The sequence below is a fragment of the Micromys minutus genome (assembly GCF_963924665.1).
Source record: "Micromys minutus genome assembly, chromosome: 4".
Taxonomy (NCBI): Eukaryota; Metazoa; Chordata; class Mammalia; order Rodentia; family Muridae; genus Micromys; species Micromys minutus.
Window position 1 is genome coordinate 32,654,584 of NC_137973.1, and position 27,202 is coordinate 32,681,785.

General features: G+C 45.0%; 1 protein-coding gene across 11 annotated transcripts in view; it reads right to left on the reverse strand.

Annotated features, from left to right (window-relative positions):
- PDE4DIP (phosphodiesterase 4D interacting protein) overlaps positions 1-27,001 on the reverse strand; it is a 124,269-nt gene extending 97,268 nt beyond the window's left edge. For all 11 annotated transcript variants that reach the window (XR_013975012.1, XM_080915889.1, XM_080915897.1 and 8 more), the window contains exon 1: positions 26,668-27,001. Coding sequence is in view for 10 of the 11 variants with exons in the window: in XM_080915889.1 (XP_080772015.1) it covers positions 26,668-26,808 (141 nt within the window). In the remaining variant the exon portion in view is untranslated. The remainder of the gene's footprint in view (positions 1-26,667) is intronic.
- Positions 27,002-27,202: the final 201 nt, after the last annotated feature.

Sequence of the window (27,202 nt, forward strand, 5' to 3'; positions counted from 1 at the left end):
CACCGTGTGAAGACGTTTGCCAACCAAGGCTTTGGCAGCTATCCCCGCCGGGTCCTGTATTTTAAATCTAAGGGATTTGGAAGCAAGGGGCGCGGCCTCTAAGGTAAAGACAAACAAATTCAGTTCTGCACTGGCCTCACTAGTTTAGAGATCAGCTCTGAAAACAAAGCCCATTCTTGTCTGCTTTAGTTCGCTGTGGGAAAGCATACTTAGAAAGTGGGCTGCATGGAGTCCAGTTTTGAAAGTCTTTATGGAGGCATCAGGTATAATAGCCAAAAGCCAAAGTACTAAAGGGCAGAAGAGGGCTTGGCAAGGCACCTGGCCTCTAGAACCCATAGTCTTCTCCTCTGTCAGGGGACTAGAGTGACCCCAGTCTCATGCAGAGGTTGACAAGACTGCGAGGAATAATGTATAGACAGCCACAGCAGTGGCTCGCTGTAAACATTCAAAAAGCGTTGGCTATTGCCAGCAATAATGGTAATGATTGGCCCTGTCTGGCAGAGGTAGCTGAAGCTATGGTTCATAATCAGTATTAGACTATGGAGGTAGCATAGAAAAAGGAAAGGGAATTAGTATAGTGAAAGCAGGCGCCTCACACAGGTTCCCACCCTCCACGCTCTCCACTTTAGTGTTCTGAAGTAAGAAGGGAAGAGAAATTAAAAAGGTGGGGGAGGGAGAAAAGAGATGTAGAATTCCGAGTCTCGTGTCATTTATGGCCTGGCTTACCATGTTTGTCTACACTCCATAAATGAGTATCTCTGGATATGTTCTGTTCTGAGTGTGGCTTAAGTGGGTCCCAAACTATACTTGCTTATCATATCAGCAAATCTTGTCAGCGCTGCATTAAAGTATCTAGGGAAATTTATGTGCCGGAAAAAAAGGGAGCTGGGGAGGAAGGCACCTTTTTTGCTGTGTGCTCCCAAAAGGAATATCCACTCAACTAGCTCACAGAAAAACCTTAGTGCTGAAGCCTAAATTAAATGAGAAAGGCACTAAGTGACTTCACAGTGTCAGCATTTGAATCAGAAGCCAGGGGTGACACACTTAACAACGCACAGGACTTTGGTGACCTGCAGAGTGCTGTGTAAGATGAAGCCTCAAGACCAGAGTCTCGGCGGCAATCCACCTTAAACATATCACTCCTTAAAATGATTTCCCTGCCGGCTTATACTTCCTAGTTCAACTAGGACTAAGTTAAAAACACAACAGACTGGTCAGCTGGCTCTTTCTGGGTTTTCGATATTAACTCTAAATGAATTTGAGTGCTCATAAAATTCACAATGTGGTGATCTCTCTTAAAAAATTACATTTTCAAAACGTTTCCCAATACAATTCAAGGCAGAATAAACCCCACAAAAAAAGAGACAGCTAAGAAGGGACTAATGGACAAACACGATCTGCCCAACAGCTGCTTCCCACCCCCTACCCACCACACCAACTCCCCACCACGGATTGGGGAGGCGCTACTTTGTTTTAAAGATGTACGTTTGTTTTGTTCCATGTATTTTTCTATCCACGCTTCCTTGTCTTTGTTCTCCCTGGTGATCTATAAGCAAAGCCTTCTATTCCTTGCAAACACTACTGGATATCATCTTTGCATGGAATGACCCCTTTTTAAAGCTCAGGGTAAGAGGCACCCTAGGTCTCCCATGATAAATATTCACATTCCAAACTCGAGTCTTGTTTCAGGGACTGAACTCTGCTATCCAAAGATACAAGATAATGCTTTGAGATTGAGTAAAAAAACTTTTAATCTGAAGCCTTTTAACAATTCAGGGCCAGGGAGCTGACTCAGTGGTTAAAGTTCTTGCCCTGTGAGGCTGAGAACTAACTAGAATTCAAATCCCTAGAAACTCATAGAAATCACAGTTTGGTGTGGCGGCCCTCCTGCAATTTTAATCTCGGAAGACAAAGACAGGATTTCCCCAGAGCAAGCTCGCCAACAAGGCTAGACATATGAACAAGCTCTGTGATTGATTGAGAGGCCTTAGCTTGATGAATAATGCAGAAGATTGATGGAGGGTGATTTCCTACGTCAAATTCAGGTCTCCATATGCATGTCTATGCACACATACACACATACACATACACACATGACATGCACACCACATGCACGTACATGAAAAATGCAAAATTAAAAAAAATTTAAAAAAGATTTTCTGTTTTAATCTGGGAGTGGCTTCGGGGTGGTGTTCTACACAATCACTAAAGACAGAAAGGTAAATAAACTGGACTCCATCCTCACCTTCTCCCTCTCATTTCTCCTCTCCCCAGTGAAGGGCCCTCTCTCCTATGTACTACACAGGAGCTCAGAGGCACCAGGTGTCATCTGAAGATGAGCATTTGACAGGAAATTGAATATGGGCTGGATAACAGCTGCCACTAAAGAAACACTTTTCAAACCCTCCGGAGATTGTACTAGTATGGTGCTTAGGTTTTAAAACAAAAATCCTATCAGACTCCATTGTGACCCATTGCCAGGCAAGGTCAAGAGAAGTTGGCAGGCTACTGTGGGAGGTTGAGAACAGAAGGCAGAACACTGCAATGGGACCAGAAGAACATGGTTCACTGGAAAGTGCTGAAGCTGTGGACACCGGACATGGTCCCAGTACATGGGGCAGGACAGGGGACATGGTCTCAGTACATGGGGCAGGGACAGAAAAGAACTATTCCTTTTATCTTTGTACGCATTTAGAATTTCCCATAAAGTCAAACGGGGTGTTTTCACCACAAAAAGATAAGTGCTTAGATTCTTTCATTTTTATTTCTTTTTTATTTCTGGAATTACCTAAACTAGAATCAAGGCAAAGGACATTTGGCCTTCTGCATCGGTTTCTTTAAATCCTCTAAGTTACATAGAATGGTGGTGCTGAGTTTATTTCCTAGCATTGGTGAATAAAAAGAGTAAACCTGCTTCCATGCTCAGTGGGACCACCTTCCTCCAAACATGAGGACTTCTACTGACTGTGAAACCAATCATGCAGTTGTCCTCAGATGCCACCAAACCCCTGCCTGAGCCACCCAGGGTGTGGTACCTTTTCTCCTTCTAACCCTGACCTTTCTGGGTTTCACCTCAAGCTTCCTCTGTCAGGGAAACTTTCTGCAGTTCAAGATGAGCATGACTCAGCATCCACACCAAAGGTGGTGTCAGAGGACACAGCAGCAGGAGAAAGCCAGGAGTCTCCTTATCCTGAGCAAGCCAGGACTTGTGGCCGCCCAATAGCCGTTTCTAGACTGTGACCACCTCTCTCTTCCTTGCGACAGTTATTTTAAACATCCGAGCCTCCCTAGGCTTCACAGTAACTCTTTTCCCTCGGTATCTCTACACGCAAGCTTAGGGAATAAATACTTAAACACACCTTATCAACTGTTTCCATTTGTATTTTTGCTTGAGTATCAAACTGTAGTGTCCTACATATTTGTGTGTGTGTGTGTGTGTGTGTGTGTGTGTGTGTATGCATAGTGATGTTATCTACCAGCTCTTAATCACAGGGACCATGTGAGCACACACATACACACACTCTCTCTCTCTCTCTCTCTCTCTCTCTCTCTCTCTATGTATATATATATATATATATTATATATATAATATATATACATAATATATGTCTTATATATACTACATAGAGATACATAATCTTATATATAATATATTATGGAGTAATATATGTAATATACATGTAACATATATTAAACATGTGTGTGCATGTTTAATATATTATGCGCGTGATATATATATATAATATGAGACATGTAATATAGACATAGCATATATTACATATACATGTATGTACATTTGTAATATACTGTATATGTAATACATATAATCTAAATGTAACATATAAATATTGTAATATATGTAACAACATGTCAGTATACACAATAAAAATCAGTGAGTACAATACTCACTGATGATTAAAGTTGCCACACTGAAGTACTTTCCTTTGCCTTGCAGTTGTGAGCTTAGGGAGTTCTCTGTATAGCACAGGGTAAGTCAGGGTCAGACCTCAAAGGAACCTACTGCACATTTAGAGACAGGAGAAGCCAAAGAGGAGCAGGCCTTTATAAAGAACAAGTTTTTATTCAATATAAAATTAAGTGTAGCAGAAATCCCACCCTAATCGATTCTGTAAATTAAAGAAACTCAAAAAGAAATATTTTAGTGGGAAGAAGAGTTTAAGGCTTTTAGGAGACCTTTCCACGGTTCTATCCGAGCCAGCGAGAAGTAGCTGTTAACGTAGGGGTTTCTCCCTCTCTAGAAGGGTAAGGTTCATAAGAGCTCCTCATACACAGAATCATTTCTCTTTTCAGACTTTTCTGATCACACTGAGGAAGATGCTCTCTGCAGCATGTGGTAACACATACTGTGTTTTCACGCAGAGCTGTATCCTCCTGACAGAGGTATAAGACGGTGGTGCTTGCATGATCCCTAGAAGTCATTTTAGTTCTTTTATAAATACAATTTCCTTCTATTCACGAAGTTTCTCAGCAAAACAGAACTCTAGTAGGCACAGATATCTAGTTCTGTTATTAATGGTAATGGTTATTATTAGAGTAGTCATCCCAAAGCTTTGTTTGTAAACATTTGATTCCTTCAAATTGGGACCTTTCTCTTTTGCCTACAAGAAACATAATACAACCTGCTCTTCCAGAGACTTCTGTGGATGCGAGGCATCCAGGCGGCTGTGTTCATGTGAAAAACATTGTTTCTAGACTTTAACAGGAGACTTGGGTTATGAAGTACAACTCCTGCCTTTTCACAGAACCCATGCTCACCTTTATGTTGTATACTAAGGTCCAAATGAGGCACAGAGGCTGTTCCAACATGGGACAAGTGTCCTCCTTTGCTAGGGAAAGGACAACAGTGCACTGTCTTCAGTCACAGTCAAACTATGCAACACCAGGGTGGTGCCCTGCCAAAGCCAGCTTGAGTACCCAGTCTCCCAAGGAGATGGAAGAAAACAAGTGGAAAACTTTGCTTTCTGTAACAGTAGGTCCTGTGTCCAAACTGTGACACTGTGCTCAGGACCCGTCTCTCAAGTCCAACCTTTGTCAGTTCTCCCTGGGGCCCTAAAGCCATGCTGACTGGCTTCGATTAGATCAGCACAGATGTTGACATCCGAGAGCACTGACACCCTAAGACTAGGTGTTTGGGTAAATGTGGCTAGAGATTGGTGTGTGTGTGTGTGTGAGAGAGAGAGAGAGAGAGAGAGAGAGAGAGAGAGAGAGAGAGAAACAGAGAGAGAGAGAGACAGATAGAGAGAGGGGGGAGGGAGGGCAGAAGGAGAGAGAGGGAGAGGGACAGACAGACAAACTTAAAGGCAGAGAAAAGTGGCAGAGGACAAGGTAGCTGATGAGATGTCAGCATTTCCTTATTCCCCTCCCCCAACCAAATACTTAATAAGATCAATCGTTGCATGTGCAGGACACTCTAACAGCTTTTAGACACCTAGAGTTTATAGCCTAGGTCTAACTGATTAAGTAGTTGATTTATAGGAGAACGCAATAAGCCAGAGAAAACCCAGTATCAGCTGCACAGACATGTGCACAGGTGGCAGATATAAATAGCAGCAGATACACAACTTATTGTGAATTCATGTGACTTCTGACTTCATCCTCCAAAGAGACACCACTGAACCCGCAGACGATGTATCATGTCGGGCTGCTCTCCCTCCCAGTTCTAATTTGGGATATAAATATGAACTGCAGCACCATCAAGGGAAGGTAAGACTCCAGTGCTGAGGCAGGGGCATGGGAAGATGGCTATCAGCTGGGGTGTGAATTCCGACTCCCACACACTCTACTACACTGAACCACAGAAAATGCAGAGTCAGCCATTTTTTACAGCTAGCTCATCTCTCTTCTAGAGATCACTTCAGGGGCATTTCCTTCAGGTTTTAATTTCAGGTATATCCAGTTAAATGAGAACATGGACATATTGAAGGTATTCAATAAATCTAGTTTCCAAACAGTAGTGAGAAGCATTAATCACAGGTGAAATAGCCAATTCTGACCAACACCTACTTTGGGAATCCAACTGAAAGAGGTTAAAATGTGTGCTTGGAATTCCATGGTAGAGGAAGCTATACATGTAGGGCTATATATACCTATACATATATGTATTCTAGCTCATAGCAAAACTAGACAAGACACTCAAGGATCTCACAAATTACCCTTTGTCCCACATGGATTGCTCTATAACATGTTTACTTTTAATGAACACATGAGATGCCCTGGCTATTTTACTTAGACTCTGTGCCCAGAGGTCCCAAGATCTAGTCTTTCTCACACCGACCAATATGTCCTGAGCTATTCATCTTCTCTGGCCACTCTGTTAGCCTCTTGGTTAAGTCTCAGAGCCTCCGTTGATCTGCCCCAACCAAGCTGGCAAGCAAGAAGCCCCGCTCATAAATACCAATGATCTCAGTGAGCCTCTCCCCTCCCCAGTACATTCCTCAGCAGGACAAACCTCCCTGACTTGGCTGGAGTCTCTGCTCACAAATAGGCCTGGCTGGGATTAACTTAGTAACTTTCAGGCCCATGGTAAGAGCTGGAGTGAGGCTGGAGCCCCTACAATCCCCTAGGCTACTTCCCAGGAGACAGGTGCCCCAGTGCAGGAGCTAAAAGGGATGCTCCCAATGATGTATTTCTCCCAGCTGTTTACCAACTGCACTTCCCAGGAATCACCCCTTGTTTCTCTTTTATTTCTCCTCAGGCAGCAGGTATAGGACATCTAGCACAAAGACTCCATTAAAGGCCGGGCACAGTGACACATACCTCTCATCTCAACACTTGGGCGGGCAGATCTCTGTGAGTTCAAGGCCAGCTCGTCGACATAACAATTTCACGTTAGCCAGGTCTATGCCGTGAGACTGTATCTCAAAACCCAAAACATCTCAAACATAAAGAAATTGGCAAATATGGCCAGCTGAATACTTTTAAGTTCTGGATGGTATCTGTAGGATCTGATGTCCTCTAATGTCTGACTTCTGCTTTGAAAGCCTGGCCTGGCCTAATGCAAATTCTCGGTGCATCAGGGAGCGTTGTGAACTTAGACCTCTCCTGGAGACCTGGGACAGTAGTTAACCTGCAGACACAACACAGCTGGGCCACTCAGCAGGGCAGGGACAGGTCACCATGGCTACTGAACCCTGGAGATGTAACTAGTGCAAACTGTGCAGGGACTTTTTTTCACAACAGATTTTTAATACTAATCATCACAAAAGAATATGCAAGCTTAAAAAATACAATTTTTTTTGTTCTTCGATTTTGTTGAATTTCCAATGTATGAAATACATTACTATTCATTTTACGTGGGTCTTTTCAGCTTTTTATTATTTTTATTTTTATTTCATGGGCATTGGTATTTTGCCTGAGTGCATGTCAGGTGAGGGTGTCGGAGCCTCTGGAACTGAAGTTATAGACAGTTGTGAGCCGCCATGTGGGTGCTGGGCTTTGAACCCTGGTCTTCTGGAAGAGCAGTCAGTGCTCTTAACTGTGGAGCCATCTTTCCAGCCCCTCTGTTCAGTTTTTTTTTTTTTTAATGTGGCGTGTGTGGTTTCTATTATATTTCTTCACATCTGTAAGTACATTGTGTGTGGCCATGTTTGGTGCCTTGCCATTAATCCTGTGGTCCAGTCACACCAGAAACAGTTACTGTATATAATTTAGGAAGCATTTAATGCCTATTAAGTCTTTGGTGAAGCATAAATAAACAGATGTTACTGCCTCACCACTCTGTCCAAAGAGTGCCTTGTCTCTGCCTGTCCCTCAGTGTTGCAGAGAAAATTAAATACATGAGAGACTTCCAGTGTCTACAAAGGCAGCACCCTACCAAAACAGTAACACTGTCCAAGTCACCGCCCCAAACCCAACCTACACCAGGCCTTACTAGTAAATTCTTTTCAACCGTCACTTGCAGAAACAACTCTAGTTCATTAGGAATGAAGCAAAACTGCTGAGTGACAGCAGAGAGGTCTGTGACCTCTCTCAGTGTTTGGACACGGAGACAGTGTGAGGGTGACATCTCTCCCAGCCTCTGCTTGCTGTGTCACTATGTCTGGCACATCCTGCCTACAGAAGACAATGACATAATTACCAAACAAGCGGCTGATGGATCAAACTCTGTCAAGGATTTCCACTTGCTAGTGGCTTTTCTTTTTCTCAAGTTATTTGCTTCCTAAATCTACGAGACCCTCTTGGTGCATTTCCAGGAGAGTCGGTTCAACTGGACTTCTCCCAGCAGCTGGGTACAGGGGGGACATAAGCTGGAGAAAGCATTTTCTTACCCACCTCTTTGCACCACTGTTAGGGGAAGGATGAAGAGAGTGGGGGGCATATGGCCCATGGAGGTGCGGCGAGGCTTGGGGGCAAGGCCTCTTGGGGGTCCATGTTGGGAATCCCTTCCCCCTGAGGGACCAGCCACACAACGGTATAGTACAGAATAGAGTTTATTCAGGTCATGGGAGAGTTAAGAGGGTGGTAGAGGGGGGGGGCGTTAAATGATCTGTGTCAAAATTATTCTGAACCGTAGTCAGTTGAAGGAAATACATGGAGAGACAGATTTGTCACAGTGTTGATGAAAAAAGGTCCACCTGAGCAGGTGTGGTCTGGGCTGGACTCTGGTGGATAGGATTTGAGCACAACACACAGAGACTGTACATCCCAGATGTAAACAAGGATGCTTCAGCACGGATGAGCTCCCAGAAGGAGGGGGAAGATCTTGCTCTAGGAGTATTTTTGAAAATACATTTGGAGGAAGAAATAAACATGGGACAGTCTTGTCTGCCACATCTGCCCATGTGCCAATACCAGCCCCCATGTGCCCTTTCTCTGACCACAATCCCTTTCCAAGTCCAGGAATTCTCATCTTCTCTCTTCCCTTAATGTTTTCTCTATCTACTGAGAAATTCTATTGCTATGTGGTATCTGGACTCTCTTTACCTTTTATAAAAACACTTCTGCTGACCCAGGGCCCTTATTGGTTATTGCCAGTTTCTTTTGTCTCATTGGAACACAACTCTTTAATGTAAGAGTTCATTTTCCCTCCCTTAGTGTCCCATCTCCATTTTTTACATCCACTAAAATCAGGCCTTTGCCTCTACCACGTCACCAAGGCAGCTCTAATGAATAGTGCTAAAGCCAAAGATGAGTTTGTAGTCACAGGGCTTTTTAAAACCTTGGGCCCTCCCTTGTCTCAGTTTTGTTCATTTTGTTGTTTTAAATCTGGCTTTAAGGAATAAGTACTGGCTACTGGCTTTTCTTCCCACGACATCTTTTTTTTCTCCTTTTTTCCCAATGTTTATCAATGTGAGTGGCCTGGGGCTTAATCCTGGTCCTTTTCCTCTGTACATGCTCCGAGTCCCTTGGGCATCCAACTGAGTTTCGAGGCTTCCAATGCCATCTTCATGCTGACACCACCACAACTTTTGTCTCTAGCCCAACCCCTTTCCCAGAAGTCCCGACACAGACCCAACCACTTCCTTGTAGCATGAAATACCTAACAAATATCTCAAACACAAAGACTCTAAATTTGAATACTTACATTTCTACTCAAACCTTCTTCATCTATAACCTTCCCTGTCTCAGTTATAGCAACTCTGTCATTTCCATGATCCTCCTCAACTCCTCTCTGTCTGTCTGTCTGTCTGTCTGTCTGTCTGTCTCTCTCTCTCTCTCTCTCTCTCTCTCTCTCTCTCTCTCTCTCTCACACACACACACACACACACACACACACTCTACATTGAACCCGTCCATGTTAATACCAGTTCTGAAGCCTTTACCACTGCTTCCCATGCTCAGTGTTGCTTTAGCGTGAACACCATCAGCCCTCGGAATGGGCTACCTCAGATGTTTCCTGATTGCTCTTCTGCATCCTACCTGACTCTTCTACGCCCTGTTTACAAAGATATAACCAGATTTTTATCTTTTCCAAAGTCAGCGTCAATTGCCCCTTGTTAGATTAATCCTCAGTCAAAACTCTCACTACCCTGTGTGACTCAGTAAAGCCTAAAATCATCAAAATGATACAGCCACCACCAAACCTCTGGCAGCCCCATCTCCTCACGCTCTTTCTCTTCTCACATGGCTTTGGCTGAAACTCTTCTGTTGTTTATTAACCTGGGAAATTCTTCCCTGAGTCATCTGGTTGGCTAGATTCCTCGTCTTCTTTTAGTCACTATAAAATCACTTTTTTGGGGGTAGTGTTTTATAACTTGGAACATGTATAGCCATTATATGACCTGAAGTTCCATAACCAAGTGAAACAAAACAACATGGATGCTCATAACCCTATCCAATTGCTGGACACTCCCGGTATGATGGTTAACAAATGGATAAACACATTGCTTCCCCATCATTTCTCAGAGCACTAGCTCTGAGCACTAGCAATGGAAAGGACAGCACTATTGCTGCAAATAACAGTAAGGAACAACTACAGGTTACACGAAGGAAGCACAAGGTGCTCCGTAATCCCTTTTGTATGGAATTCGAGAACAGAGAAGTCTGACTCATCGAAATCAGATCAGGGACCCACCGTGGGCTGGCGGTGGGGGCTGGGGGGGGGTGAGCACCACCGGGATGTACAGCAACCGGCCCTGGTGATGGGACTATCTGATTTATACTTTCGTTGTATGATGGCTGCTACCCAGTTGTTAACACTTGTTAAAATTCGCTGAACTACATTCTTAATTTTAAAAAGGTCAGAAAAGTGAGGCAGTGGTGGTGCACACCTTTAATCCAACATTAGGGAGGCAGAGGCAGGAAGATCTCTGTGGGTAGAGACTATCCTGGTCTCCAAGTTACAGGACAGTCAGGGCTTTGCAGAAAAACAAACAAACAAACAAGAAAGATGAAGCAAAGGATGAAGGAAGTGGAAATGCTAACAGCCAAGTGCAGGGGGCAGGGAGCTGAGTATGAAGACCACCCAGGGAGGACATCTCCTTGCCTCAGACCAGGCTGGAACACTGGAAATGCCATGGAGTAAGTGCAGGGACCAGGTCTTCCACTAATCGCTCGGGTGTACCTCTACCTTCATCTCTGTCCTAACTCTACAAAACAAACAAGGGTCAACAACAGACGTGGATGGCCGGGGTGTCGGGTGGACTGTAATGTGGGGCTCGCCGTTCTGGACTCCCGGAGCTCAAGCTTCCGTGTAGACCCCCACCCCCTGCTTTGGTCTAGACATGCCCTGGAACTCGTTTCTAACCTACGTGGTATGGCAAAGTGGAGGGAGAGACACGCTCGGGAATTTGTTACGTGTTTTAGACCATCATAGCTGCAAACAGAGGTTGAAGGGCCTCTCCTCTGAGACTTGAAATAAGTAATGCTGGAGGGAATGCCCGCAGGACAAGACACAAGAGGTGGTTCAGGGAACCCCAGGCAGCCTCAACCTTCCTTACACTTCAACCCTTTGATTTAGTTTCTCAAATTGTGCTGACTCCCCCAACTACAAAGTTATTATTGTTGCTACTTTATAACTAATTTTGCTGTTGTTGTGAGTTGTAATGTAAATGCCTGATAGGCAACCCCTGTGAAAGTTGTTTGACCCAAAGGGACCACCACCCACAGGCTCAGAACCACTGAGCTAACTTTTTGGAAGAAGCCAAGGGCCTCAACTTTTCAGCCACAGAAAATAAATTTTGTTGACAACCTGAAGCTTAGAGGATTCTTCTCTAGAGGACACTGCAGACTGACCAAGACCGGGACTGTTAGGACAGTAAGCAGAGAATTCAGCTAAGCGTCCAAACAATGGGGACTCACAAGAACTTGCACATGAGACTTGGACTCTGAACCTCTGAGAACTAGAATCTAAATAAACCTCTTTTCGTTGTAAGGTATCAGCCTAAAGTATTTAGTTACAGTAACAGAAAGGGAACTAATATCAATATACAGTCCTTTATACTGCTTTTTCTCCTTCTCCCCTAAGAGGATAATCACTTTCACGGTTATTTACTTAGAACAGTTACTGTTCATTGCCTGTCCATGATGGACAAACTCCATGGGGTCTCGTCTGCTTTGCGAAATTAGTATTCGTCAATCCTCACAATTGCTTTGTGTGTGCGTGTACATATGTAAGTCTATGTGTACATATGTGTACATATTTGTGCGTGAATGCACATGTTTCTGTATGACGATCTCAGAGATCATTCCTCAGGTGCTGCACACACACACACTCATATGTACACAAACACAAACATGCACACACACACACACCAAACCCTAATGTGCCAACTTAAGACAACTTATTTTTATCTTGGCCAGGGACAGGAAATAGCTAATTACTACATGCACTCTAAGTCTGTTGTTCCTCAAGATGAAAAGAAGAAATCCCAATTCTACCAGCCTTGTCAATTTTTTATTTTGTTTGCTTGTTTTTTTAGTCCAGGCCCAGGCCAGCCTTAGTTTCTTCTGCCTCAGCTTCCAAGACTCGGGGCCTCTGCAGGTACAGTGTCACACCCGCTTTGCGAACCCATCTTAATTTTAATATGGTTAGAGTCATGTCCTGTTTCCTCTGAATTTCAGGGTACATAAGCAAGGACAGTTCTGCCTCTATTACATCTCACAAGGCCATTTCCACCTGATTCAAAGTAAAAATAAGGCCAGTGCCATCTTCTCCCACAAACCCAGGACTAAGATGTCCTCGTCCTCTGCCACAGTCCTGGAAGAAGCCTCTATGTCACGGGTGTCCCCTTACCAGGCTCTTTCTCTTTCAGTCACCCCGATACAATGTGAGCTCACCACTAAAGAACATCATTTGCATTTGAAAGGTGGCAAGCTTTAAATTCTAAACAACCCGTAGCTTATTAAGTATAGAATTAGGCCATGTTGCTGCTGGGAAAACATGTAGACATCCTGCGCTTGTTAATGGCACATGTGATCCTGTGGAAAAATAGGGGAGAGACAGCTCCTTTACAGGCTGCTATGTGGCTGAGATTAAATATGGATTAAAATGTATAAGCAGGAGCCTGGTACATAGCATTCTCTAAAGCCCCTCCTTCCACCCCAGGGGTTAAAATAGAAAATATTTAGCATTTTGAGAAGGCAGCGAGGCACAGCCTGGGTCTAGAAATACCTTCTGAAGCTCTAAACCTACGAAAGAGTCATTTTCCACAGGACTGTTTATTTTCTTTTATTTTATATTCAGACCCTTAGGCACTAGCTAAAGACTCTGGCTTCTTTAAGAGGTAGGGGAAAAAAGAGAGAGAGAAATCAGGAAGAAGCTGAGGCCATATCCCAAAGCCTGAGGTAGAATCCCATTGTTAACTGATAATACCCTCTTGAAAGAGCAGCAGTTTGCATGGGTCTCTTTCCGGTGGCAGACCCAGTTTCCTAGGGATGAAGGAACCCTTCCAGCCTTTGCAGACAAGCTCCAAGGCATCAGTGGTTGGGCAGTAGCCAGGGCTTCCTCATGACCCAAGTTTGGAAGGATTAGAAAAATAAAGTTTAGAGCAGGTACTGTGTTTCACTTCTCTGTGCCTCACGAGTTTGCCACCTTCCTGGATTTCAGTGCCAGGAAGACTCTGGATCCAGCTGTTGGCCCATTTATTCCTGGCTTGGGAGCGGAGCAGCGATGTGGTCCCCTGTGGCACCGAGTGTGGACAAGACCAAGTTCGCATCTATGCTGAGCAGATACTCAGTTTGACAGGACAGTGCCAAATAGGGGTGTCAGCTGGAGCATGTTTGAGAAAGGCAGCTACTGTGGCTTTGTGGAGAGGACCTGAGACCTTCCAAGGAAAGGTGATGTGTGGAGGAGCTGGCCTCAGGTCCTCTAGCAGGCCCACACTCTGTGCTAAAGATTAAAGCATTGAGTCTGTCTGCTTCCTCAACATTAAAGAGTCCCAAACCTCTCTTGGGCTGTTGAGAACCTATGTGTATGAAGACATGACTGCTACGTGGCAGCAGAACTTTCCAGAAGGCTGGAAGATGGGTCCAGCATTATAAGGTAGCTTGTGCCTTTTATTCCCTCCCAGCTTTCTCAAGCCAGGTTTCCAAATAGTGGGCATGGAAGTTGCCCAGTGAGGCCCAAAGTCACTTCTAAAGTTGCTTGGCCCAAAGCCACCTGACTGATGCTCAGCTATCCTCAGAACGCTATGTACCATGTCTGCCTTCCAGTGTATGATCGGATTAGCTGCTCTCTAGCTTGAGACAATGTTGCTCATTTCCAGTTCTCACCTGCCCCCATCTGTCCTGCACTTTCCCCGTGTCCCACACAGCCTCATTTCTCCGTGCAGTTGAGCCTGTTTTAGATGAGGTGAGACTAGCCAAAGAAAAAAGCAAAGCTCACATAGCTTTTGAAAAGCTACGGGTAAGAGCCCCGGGGAGAGGCTACCAGGTGGAGAAACAAGCGTTTTCTTTGGACATCACAGATGCCTGTGAATGAGTCTAGCACCTGCAGTGTATGCTCTACTTTGGCCTGTGATAGGCAAAGAGGAAGAAAAGCTAACTTCTCACAATCACAGACATTTCCTGCATTCTTTCTTGCAAGACGGAGAGTTTGTTGTAAGCATCCTGGAGTTTGTGTTTCCTGGATTTCCGTCTTAGCTTGACCCCTAGAAGGCCACGTTGTACGCAGTGAGCACATGGTCGCTCTAAAGTATGGTGGACGTGAAGGGTTTTATTGAGATACAGAGCAGGGAGAGAAGGTAACAGAGCAAATCTGGCCAACAGATCGAACCAGACCGTGAGAGGGGAGGTAGAGACTGAGAGAGGAAGAGGAGAGCGGACACTGCGGGGGGGTGGGGGGGACATGGCTAAAATGGTAGTGACCAGAAGCTGGGGAGGGAAGCCTGTGAGCTGGAGAGGTTTAGGGTAGGGGTGGGGTGAGAACCTGGAGGCCAGCAAGTGCTTTGGTATGCTTATAGACACCTCAGTTGGCCATTTGTGTTGGGACTCTGTAAACCCCACCCCTCAGTTACCTAGCAACAGCCAGGTATGCTCCGCCCCAATGACCTGACACTATAAAAGGGGCTGCTTGCCCCTTCCTCTCTCTCTTGCCTCCTGGCTCTCTTGCTCCCCCACCCCATCCCTCCTCTTCCCAGTTCCCTTCCCCCCCTCTCCCTCCACGTGCTCATGGCTGGCCTCTACTTCTCTATTCCTCTCTCTCTCTCTCTGCCTCTATTATCCTCTTAACTCTCCCATGACCTGAATAAACTTTATTCGTGTGGCTGGTCCCTCAGGGGTATGGGATTCCCAACATGGACCCCCCCCCCCAGAGGCATCTCCCTTGCCCCCAGGCCTTGCCACACCTCCATGGGCCATATGCCCCCCACTCTCTTCATCTTTCCCGTAACATTGGTGCTGAAACCTGGGACGTCATCTTTTCACAACATTGGTGCCCCGTGACTTTTCCTTTCAGTGACTTTTCCTTTCATTGGTGCCCGTCATCTTTTCCTTACAATTTGTCCTAAGTCTTTTGAACCTGATTTAACCTAAGGCAAATTACTCTTCTGGACCTCAGTCCCCTTATCTTTAAAATGAAGGGTTCATTCATTCTGGGGAAGCTGAAAGCCCAGTGAGTGGCAACTCCCACTTAATATTTTTATAACGAAGTTTTTCTGTAAAGTGAAAGACTCCTCTGGATTCTCTCCAGTTCTAAACAGCGGTCCTGTGTTCTTTCTCTCCCATCTCTCTGGCTATGCAAACACACCAAGGGCAGAGTTTTTGCCCTCTTTCTCCTGCCTAGATAAGATTCTTATCAGCAAAACTCCAGTTCCTGCTCATAACAAAGCAGGTACCTGAGCAATCTCCCAAAACCACATTAAGAAGACCCAGCTCTGCTCATTTTGTTTTACATCCAGTAGGAAAAGCTGCTTCTGAAAGGGCAGGCTCACAAACCCGAGGCTTTTCCCTAGTAACAGTGCTAATTATAACTCTGCTACCTGGCAACAGCACTGGCTTCCCTGGCATTGGCTGAAGCCACCCCAGCCCTGCAGGCACCACCTATCGTGTGTGTGTGTGTGTGTGTGTGTGTGTGTGTGTGTGTGTGTGTGTGTGTGAAAGAGGGGGAGGGAGGGAGGGAAGGAGGGATAGAGAGAGCCCTGCTAGGTATCCAGCCTCACAGACCTCCAGGTGTCAGTTTGGGTCCAGCCCCGGGAGTTAAACACAGAAACCAGGGGGCTCAAAAAACAGTGGCTTGACCTAGCTGGGCACCTCACTGCTAGCCTCTCTTTCTGCCCAGTCAATCGTGAAGTCCTATAGGTGTTTTATATCCTAAGCAGAGGCCCCTTCTCTCTGCACCCACTGCCCTGCCTGCCCTCACTTGGTCCCCAGCTTCGGTTTGCTTACTAGGTCTGTCCTCCCTTTTTCTCTGTTTCATCTCACTGAATTTGACATTCCCAGCAGGGGCATCTTAGCCTGACGCCTGAGTTCACAACCCATCACTGGCTCCTCTAAAAAGGCACCAAAGACTGTGCCTTATACACACGGATTTCAGTCTAATCCTGTGCCTATTACTTAAGTCCAGCAACACAAAACGACTTAGGATTCTGTCTACACACCCAGCAAGCCATTTGCTCCAGATTTTGCTTGTAGCAGATCCTCTTCCTTGTACCCCACCATTGACTGACTAGCAATGCTTATTCCTTTTTGAAGTTCAAGGGTCATCTCCCAAAGATCCCCTCCATCCTCTCTGCCCACTTGGGGCAGCAATGTCTTGCTTGAATTCCTTTGTTCTCTGTCCATTTACCATCATCTCTGATGTTCATTTGTCTTCAAAGTCTTAATGTCCAGCTTAGTATTGGGAATAGAGTAGAAGCCTTATAAAGCCTTACTGAAGAGGACATAGGTGGACCCAAGGGTCCCCTGAGTTTGTCTTCTGCCTGCCTTTCCAGTGTCACCTTCAGTCACCACAAGCTCTCTCTGCCTCACATTCCAGCAACACAGAGTGCCTGGAAGTGAACCAAGCACAGTGCTCATCCCTGCCTCTGTCTCTTCCCATTGCTTCTCCGGTCCAGAATGCCTTTATTTCTTTATGAGTTACAAGTTGTAAGTCACCACGTAGACCTGAGAACCAAATCAGGGTCTTCTGCTCTTAATCCTGAGCCATCTCTCCAGACCGAGCATTTGAACCCTTAATCTACCTTTTCCTAGCTGCAGATCCTTAGCCATCGTGTGAGCCTGAGTTTCCTAACTTACCTCCTTCCCTTCCCCACATGTAAACATGCTTTAATGAACTAAGTGTCAACTACATGAAAATGGTTATTACTGTCCTGTGTACCTGTAGACAGTGCTAGGGAGAGCCTGCCTTCTCATCTAAACTGACCTCAGTGGTTTTCTTCATATGTTTAACTGAGTTGGCAATATCTTTCTATTCTATTTTTGCATGCATGTAATGAATGCTGTGTACATGCACATGTATGTGGATAAACAAATGTGTATGCATCTATTTTTGTTCGCATGCATACATGTATGTAATGTATGCTTCTGTATATGCACATGTGTATATGAATAAACATATTTGTGTGAACGCTTTACGGAGTCCAGAAGACATTTTCTTTATCTATATCCACCTTATTCTTTGAAATAGGGTTTCTCACTGAACCCAGGGCTCACAAGTTTGGCTAGGGTTGGCTAGCTAGCAAATCCTCTAGTCTCTGCTGCCTCAGGACTTGGAAGTATGCTGCAATGCCCAGTGGTTTCTTTGGGTTTATTTGGTTGGTAACTTGGGATTTTGGTTTTTTAAGACAAGGTTTTTCTATGTAGCTCTAACTGTCTGTGAATGGCTCTGTAGACCAGGCTAGCCTTGAATTCAGAGATCTGCCTGTCTCTGCCTCCAGAGTACTGGGATTAAAGACTTTCACCACCGTGCCCAGCTATTGTTTGTTTTAATGACATTACTGGGGACTAAGGTCAGGTCCTCAGGCTTGCATGACAAGGACTTTACTCACTGGACAATGTCTCCCAGGCCCTCTTATTTTTTTTCTTAATTACTTGTTTAATTATTGTTAACTTTTTAGTTATAAACACTTTAAGACATGTGTATGACAATGAATATGCACTGTTAAAATTTTTAATAAGAAAAATATGTGATAGGAAAGAGACAAAAGGTTATAGTAGCTATATTATGTATCCACTTATTTAGTGTGTGTGTGTGTGTGTGTGTGTGTGTGACAAGCATACATGTCAGCCTGTAGAGGCCTTAGGATGACATTGGCTTCTTCAATCCTTCTTCATTTTATTTTTTGAGACAAGGCCTCTTCCTGAACCTAGAGTTCACTAATTGGTCTAGACTGGCCATCCTGAAAGCCACAAGGATCGCCCTGTCTCTAAACACGTGCACATATGTGCACACATACATGCATGCTCACAAAAGAGAGAGAGAGAGAGAGAGAGAGAGAGAGAGAGAGAGAGAGAGAGAGAGAGAGAGACTGTTTAGAGGCCAGAGATGCATGTTGGGTGTCTTCCTCTGTTGATGCTCAACTTATTTTTCTAGTGGTCTCTCATTGAACCTGAATCTCACCAGTTTGGCTGGATTGGCTGAGCTCTGGGGAGATGCCTGAAAACATCAGTTCTCTTCATATTGCCCCCCCCACATTCTCTCTACTGCCGCCACTATTACCATCTCCTCCCCCCAAAAAACATTGGTGCTACAAACATGGGCCTTATCAAAGTTTTCCTTCTAATCACTGGGAAGCAAATCCCAAACTAAGTCTTGGAACCTAATCCACTTTCATTCACCCTCTTGATCATAGTTACATAATTTATACTTCTGCCTTCCAAAACCATTCTTTCTCATAGCTGTGCACGTACAGATTTGCACAGAACAGCCCAGGCATAGTACTGTTAAAAGAATGGCTGGTTCAAGTTTCCAGCTCAAATGCTCACCCAGTTCACAGCGCCACTTCAGTCGTGTGAACACACGCATTCCTGCATTAAGTCAAACTTCTCTTGATTACCATACACTGTCTGCCATGTTAGCTGGTAGTGGAGAAAGGCATTCACGAATAAATAAAGATGATAGTAAGAAGCCTGCCGCAGATGTGTGCACAGGTCTCCTGTAGTAATGAGAATGACAACATGCACCGGGTGTCATTATGTGGTTTCCCAACTATGAGAGCAACACAGAACAGTGTAGCCCATTGCTCGCCACAGCTACCGTCTAACCTACCGCGGTACTGAATACCACCATCAACAGAAGCACGACAAACCTAAAACCCAAGCAGATGATACAAACCAGGTAGCAAGAGCAGTAACAGTATAGAGCCTTGATTGGGAGTGGAGCCGGAGAGGCTGGACGGTGGCTGTGGTCAGTGGTTCAGAGGGAAGTCTCCGCCCTGACATAATACTCAACACCCCTGCAGACTCGAACACTATATACTTAGGTTACAACAAATTTACCCTTCACTCTTTTAATTAATAATTAGCCTCATCTTATTGTAACTACTTTATAAACTTTTAATTTGTTTTATTTTGGCTCTTTTGTAATCACAAGTTAACATATGCTATGTGGTTGTACAAAAAAAAATTATGTTGGTCTAAAAGCCTTTTTCTATTTTATTTTTATTTTTTAACTCTTTCTGTTTAAAGGCCTAGCCGAGTCAGTACCATCTATATCATTGTGTCCTGTCTCCCCAACCCACCTCCATCCTTTCTCTAAGATCCTCAAGGCAATAGTTTTAATGGAAGTATCTGTCATCTCTTATGATAAATGACTTCTGACATCATTCCTTCAGGACCTGCCTGAGGCTGGCCTTAAGTTAACCTTTCTATTTTGATAAGTAAAAGGAGACTAAACCGATGGTTAAAATTGTGGTAGCCAAGCATGGTACCCATGCCTTTAATTCCAACACTCAGGAGGCAGAAGCAAGTGGAGGTAGGTCTCTGTGAGTTCGAGGCCAGCCTGGTCTACACACCCAGTGCCAATTCAAGGCCAGACTGATCTATATAGTTGAGTTTCTGAACAGGGATGACTACACTGAGAGACCCTATCTCAGAAACAAGAAATAGTAATAATGATGATATTAATAATATAATAATAATCATATTAAAATGGTGATGGGATTGTTAATACTCATAACATATAATATATTATTACTATAGTGCAGAAAACACACAAAGAGGTAAAGGATGATCATCTGTTACTACAGAGCATCACTGTGGTACATACTGCATGTGCTATGCTTTTATACACCTGACTGTGCCACAGGCTGGTCCTTACTAGCATCGCCACAAACACGAAGTAGCATCCTAAACTATTACAGAGGCATCTGTAGGAATGGTTTAGCTTCATTCAAAGCCAATGGTCTGTATTCGTCCAGGTTAAACCAGGCAGAGAGTAGCAGATCCAAGGTTGCATGCCAGGAGTGCCAGACTCACAGCTCAGCAGTATTGTAATGGTAGGAGAAAGACAATTTGGTGAGCAATAAAGTCGGGATGTTGCTCACCATAGCTATAAAAGTGTGCTATGTACAAGCCTCAAACACGACCTGGGAATAGGATCATTTGATCTCAAAGATGAGAAAACTGGTCTGGCAAGGCGATTTGGCCAGTGAAGGTCACTAAGCCTGAGTTCAATCTTTTGGACTCACATGGTGGAAGGAGAGAACTGACTCCTGAAAGGTACACATACACACACACACACACACACACACACACAGAGAGAGAGAGAGAGAGAGAGAGAGAGAGAGAGAGAGAGAGACAGAGACAGAGACAGAGACAGACAGACACACAGACATAGATACGCATAGAAACAGAGACACAGACCACAGACCAAAACATAGACACAGATGCACACAGACACAGAGACAGACAGACAGACACACACAGAGAGAAAGATAGACAGATACATAGACATAGATACACATAGAAGCACACATAGACACAGACACACACATAGACACAGATACATACATAGGGATGCATAGACACACACACACATACACACACACACACACACACACACACACACACACACACACACACCAAAATGTTATGTAAAAACTTTAAAGGTAAGAAAACCAAGAGGTTTAGGTCTCGAGTCAGGCAGCTCAAGGCTCACAAAGAAATGAAACACAGCTCACTGTACTTCTATCTAAAGGCCAAATTCACTTTCATATCCCAGTGTTATTGATACTTTCAATGTGGAAGAACGTCTCTTGACAAAGAAAAGTATCGCAGGTCAGATGGCTCAGTGGTTCAGAGCTCATGCCGGTCTTCCAGGGGACCCAAGTTGGCTCTCACCACCCAGATTGGGTGGTTCACAGCTCCAGAGGAATTCAACAAGGGACCAGTACTCATGTGTGTGTATAATATAATAATATGTAATATATTGGTGTATCATTAGTAAATAACTATTTAGAGGATAAAAGAGCACAAAACCAAACCCAGTTAAGTTAGACTCTCTGCAAAAATGTGACAGCCGTATGAATAATTCTTTAAAGAAAACCAGTGATTATGAAACATATGTACTTTGGAATCTGTGGTTATGCATTGATTCACTCTGGTCCAGGGTGCAATATTCCATTTCCCTTCACTTTCTGCTCTTGGACCCAGCCTTGTCACATTTGAAATTCCATCTGCAAAATGCAACCCTCAGAAAAGCACAGAAGTCTGAGCAAGAAAATAATCATCATGGGGCCAAAGACTGGTGACTTTCAGAGTGCTATTGTTTATACAGCAATGGATCTCACACATTCAAGGGCTGGGCACATTTCTAGTGGCTGCACACTCAACTAGCAAGAGAAGATGCAGGATTAGGTAATAAAAATGAGCAGGTCAGCCATGATGCCACCCAGAAATGACTTACACACCAGCTGTATCCAGCAATGCTATGAAGCCTGTTCTGCACACAGTGGGTCATATCTGTGGACCACCTACAGTGTTATTACTCTTTTCTTTGCTTTACTGTTGAGAGCTCTATGCCTTAGTGGTTACTCCTTAGCTTGATTTATATAGTCAAATGGTAGCCTATCCCTTTGCCTGTAGAACTAAACCTGTAATTACTATTGGCTACCACGAGGGGGCAGTGGTCCCTAATCCCACTGTGCTAAGGGTGAATGGCTTCTTAAAAATGTTTAGAGCTCCCAGGGACTAAACCATTATCCAAAGAGTACACATGGACAGTCCCATGGTTCCAGCTGCATATGTAACAGAGGATGGTCTTGTTGGGCATCAGTGGAAAGTGAAGTCCTTGGTCCTGACTTGGCTTGGATGCCTCAGTATAGGGAATATCAGAGGGAAGAGTGGGCGGGTGGGGCACCCTCATAGAAGCAGGGGGAGGGGCGAGTGGGATATGGGGTTTATGAAGAGGAAACCAGGAAAGGAGATAACATTTGAAAAGTAAATAAAATATATCCAATAAAAATTTTTAAAAAATGTTTAGGGGTTGGAGAGATGGCTCAGTAGTTAAAAGCACTGACTTACAGAGGACCAGGGTTCATTTCCCAGCAACTACATAGCAGTTGACAACTATCTGTAACTCCAAGATCTGACACCCTCACACAAACATACATGCATGCAAAACACCAATACATATAAAGTAAAAATAATTTATTTTTTAAATGTATATATGAAGTTAATTTATTATTAATATTTACAAAATCTGAAGCTTCAATGATACTTAATATTCAATCTATAGTATCTAATTTCAAAAAATCATTTTTTGTTACATGTAACTTGATACTCCTTAATAAATGTATGGTTGATACTATTTTTAATTTTATTTTCTTAGTTCTCTAATAGGCCTAGAGGAAGGAAGCTCTAGAGAACTTTTTAAATTTGCTTTTAGGTTGATAATTTTAGACTTTGGTATAACTCTAGCTTTTACAACTACCTTACTGAAAAAAAAATTTCATACAGCTTCCTTCCCAATAAAGCATTTATCCATTTCAGCCTCTCCCTCACCTTGTCTCTGTCTCTCTGTCTCTATCTGTCTCTGTCAACTACCTAAGGAAGACTTGCCCCTTGGAAAGAGAAACACAGGCCCCCTTCACAGTCCTGTTCTCTCTGTTTCCCAGAACCTGTCATGGTGGAATGTTTAACCATCTCACATTAAGACAGTGATTTTTTTCCTCTTAAGTACCAAAATCTAAAATAAAAATAAAGATAAAAGTCTGTCTACAATGGACTTGTAGTACATACGTTCACAGGCATCGCTTTTCTTTAAAGAATTGCTTGTACAACACTCACAAACTTTTGCAGAGAGTCTGACTTAAATGGGTCTAGTTGTATATTTTTACTTTAGAAGAGATGCTTGTCCGACGTGAGACGACAATCGAGCTACGCACGGCAGCAGGTGTCATCAGGACCACTTGGCTTACTACCTACTGATCTTCCCAGCCTGAAGGAATCATAACATGAAGGCGAGATGCACCATTGTGATCATATTATAAAGAGCCAAACCTCTGTTTTATTACTGGCAAGTATACAATGATTATCTCCCTCTACAAGTGTGATACCATCACATTTACAAAGCAGTTGATACAAATTGTATGTTGTCTTCTTGGCTGTTATTTATCTGTGCAACAGGCGTGTCAGTGCCTGTGGCATTATTGTGAGTGTCAGTTCTGTGGAGGCTGGGACAGGTTTGGAGACACTACATGGTTTGTCTAGTGGTTACCAGGGGCTCCTGGTACTGCGTTTCCTGAATCCCTGGTTCTTCTGTCAGGACAGAACTTTGCTGCTTTCTACCTATCCCTCATCATTACATACTGGGGTAGACTTTTCCCCCACCTATGATGTTAATCAATTTTAAATGGCTTAGAGGCTGGAGAGATGGCTCCCTTCAGTTCCCAGCACCGAGGTGAGAGCTCACAACTGTCTGTAACTCCAATTCCAGGGGCCCCAACATCTTCACACAGACACACATAATGCAGTCAAAACAAGTCAGCAAAGCAAATGAAATGAGAATAGATATGTTTTAGTGGCAAGTGGGGTACCTTGTCACGCGCCCACGCTTCCCGCCGCTAGGAACAGGCGTGCAACAAACAAACAGATTCTTCTGCGGATAACCTTTATTGTCCAGCACTTTGAGCAGGGGGCTTCTTGAGCAGGAAACTTCTCTCTGAGCCGGGGACTCCCTACCGGGTTCTACTGTCTAGGCGACCTCTCACGCGCAGTCCCCCACGAGTGATCTCTCTGTCCAGTCTCTGTCCACGCGGGACCTCCCGCAATCTCTTTTACCGAGTCTCTCTCCACGTGGGATCTCCCACAACCTCTCCTATCGGGCTTCTCTCCACGTGGTATCTCTCCACCATCCCTCCACGTGGGGTCGCCCGCAATCTCTCCACTCTCTTCCTCTCCCACGTGGGGGAGAAATGCACTGCTATATAAGCCTAAGAGACTTGTGTTGCTACCTGATTGGTGCATCCTCCTGTAGCTCAATCACGTGCCCCAAGAGTGGGCTGTGACTTATGTGGTGCATGCACATTAAGTCTCTTGGCTGGGCAACAGCTCTGTTTGCTGAGTTCTCAGCGGGAAGCCGGCACCATGTATTGGCGCCAAGGGCTTCCTACAGTACCTGAACTTACATCTAGATTCCCAGTACTCAAGGGGTTGAAGCAAAACAATCACAAGTTTGAGGCCAGCCAGGAAATACAGTGAGATCTCACCTCAATGTATTCTACCTCCTGAATAAAAGGACACTTAACTGAAGTTTTTTTTTTTTTTTTTTAAAAGCAGGGTCTCATCTAAGCCAGGTTGACTTCAGACTCTCTATACAAACAAAGATCATCATTTTGAGATGCACCACCATGGCCCGATTATGTGGTGCTGTGGCTCAAACCCAGGACTTCATGCATGCTAGGCAAACACTCTACCAATAACCTAGCCTAGGGCAGTGGTTCTCAATCTGTGGGCCTTGAACCCTTTTGAGGGGTCACATATCAGATATTTACACTAAGATTCGTAACATTAGCAAAATTACAGACATACAAATAATTTTATGATTGGGGCTTTCCACAACATGAGGAACTGTATTAAAGGGTCTCAGCATTAGGAAGGTTGAGAATTACTACTTTACTGGTTTCAAGTAGCTATAACCAAACGGGAAGAGTAACATGACAGGCAGGTTGAATAAAAACTGGGGGAAATAGAAAAAAAAAGGAAACAGAGCTTTTAGGTTGCTGGAACCACACAAAACAATGGCTACCTGCCCACTCTGTCCTCATAAGACCAAGTAGAAATAGGACATAGTTACTTACATGGGTCCCACTGGCAAAATGGATCCAGGAAAGGGTTAGCCTCTCTATCTGTGACTTTGCGCTGTGACCCCTTGCCCATACCCTGTGGCAGCTGCCTTGATCTAGCCAATCACACTTTTCCAGAAGACAGACTGGGCCCTCTCCCATCCCACCCAGAGCATTGCTGAAGAATCATTTCTCCTTAGCAGAGAACGAGGTGAGATGATTCAAGCAACTGTCACCTGGCTGAGGGTAAAACTACCCTTCCCCTCTGGGGATCCAGGAGTTGCCCCTTCTGCCTTGGTTTGGGAACAGCTCACAGAAAGACTTCCTCCTGCTGTACAGTGAAGAAATTCCTGCCCCGAGGACCATGAAGCCATGCATCCTCCCCCATCTGCACTGTCAAGTTATCAAGTCCTCTGAACCCATGGCAGCTTCCCGGGAGACACACTCACCACACAGCCATGGCCAAGGAGAGGGACTGGAGGGGGGGTCTCTGGGAGAGTAAGATGAGAACATGGACATTGGGGGGGGGGAAGAGACTTAAACCCCCAGAATCAACCAGGCCATACTAACGGAACTGACCACAGACTTCACTCAAATACCACTACCTCCCCTTCTCAGATTCACCAGTCCATATTAACTGAGTTGAGCAGATAATCACTCATGGTCGCACAGAGCCCAACTGGTTCTCAGGTCCAAATGCTAGCGGATGGCTTCTAAAGCCTCCCAGACAGGTCAAGGTAATGCCCCCGGTAGCTCTCTGTAGGCAGGTGGGAGCCGTGATAAAATCTGAGGCAACCAGAAGTCGACACCCGCACTCTTCATATCCTCCTGCTTAGATCCCAAGAGGCCTGAGGAAATCAGTGTAGTGACCAGCCAAGAAACGTAATCCTTGTGACCCATCAGGACTCAAAGTCCTCTTCCTAATATGCTGTCTCATCTCACCCCGTTCTGCCAAGAGGCTCAAATCAGCCAAGACAACCCTCCTTACCAGGGAGGTCCGCTCTCCCTCCTCCCTCCCCACACTGTTCCACAGGTACCCCTTTTCCCATTCTTCGGCAAACAGTTGCTAGGACTAACATGTCTAATTCTCTGTTGCAAACGTGGATCCTGCCTGACCACCTTCAAATGAAAACATGGATTTCTCAAGAAAAAAAATTCTCCTTGTTCTCCACACTACCAGATTTTCTCACAGGACCCAGAGCAGGAAGAGGCCTTTCTGAGAATGTGTGACCTGAGTCACTTCCCTCGGGCTCATTTTAACATGCAAATTTCTGGGCTTTCCCGCTCAGCCCTTAAAGGTGAGTGTCTGGGGTCAGCACAGCATCTGTGCCTTAGCCCAGGTGTGTTGCCACAGGGTTTGGAGCCTCTGGCTTTGCGTGGCCCCTCCTGTAACACAGAAAGAAGGAAGAAAGACGGCCTTGGAGAGGGGAGTGGGCCTGTCCGAGGTCACAGGGGAAACACCAGACACAGAGCCCTGTCCATCACAGGGCGGCAGGACACCAGCCCTAGACAAGCAGTCCCAGGCGCGCTGGACTCGCTCACTCACCCGCTTGTAGACATCCTCCCGGCTGACTTCATACTTCTGTTGCATGCGCTCCTCCAGGAAGTAGATGCGCAGCTTGAGGCTGAAGTTCTCCTTCTTCAAGTCATTGAGGTGCTGGGACAGAGTGCGATATCCATTAGACATGGTGGGCGACCCATGGGGAGGAGCATGCCCGATCGCCCCCTTCACCCCAGGAACGCGGTGCAGCCTTGCCGAGGCATGGAGCTGGCAGGCTAAGACTCTGCTGAGGCAGTGGGACCCCCGGAGGCTAGGGCGACATGGCCGCTGTTGGTGCGCTCCAGGACCTGGGACTGGGCTCTGGGATCTGGGTGCTGGAGCTCAACGCGCTTTCTTTTTTTACCTCGGGGAGATATTTGCGGAATCCCTGACGGAGGAACATGCTGTGTGAACGCAGACACAAGTGGCCGTAACCTGACTCCAAGTCAGGACAGGACTGTCAGCAACGCACCCCCCTTCTCCTCCGCCCCCCCCCCCGCCTCCCTCCCCACTGTCCAACAGCCTCTAAGTCCAGGGGACA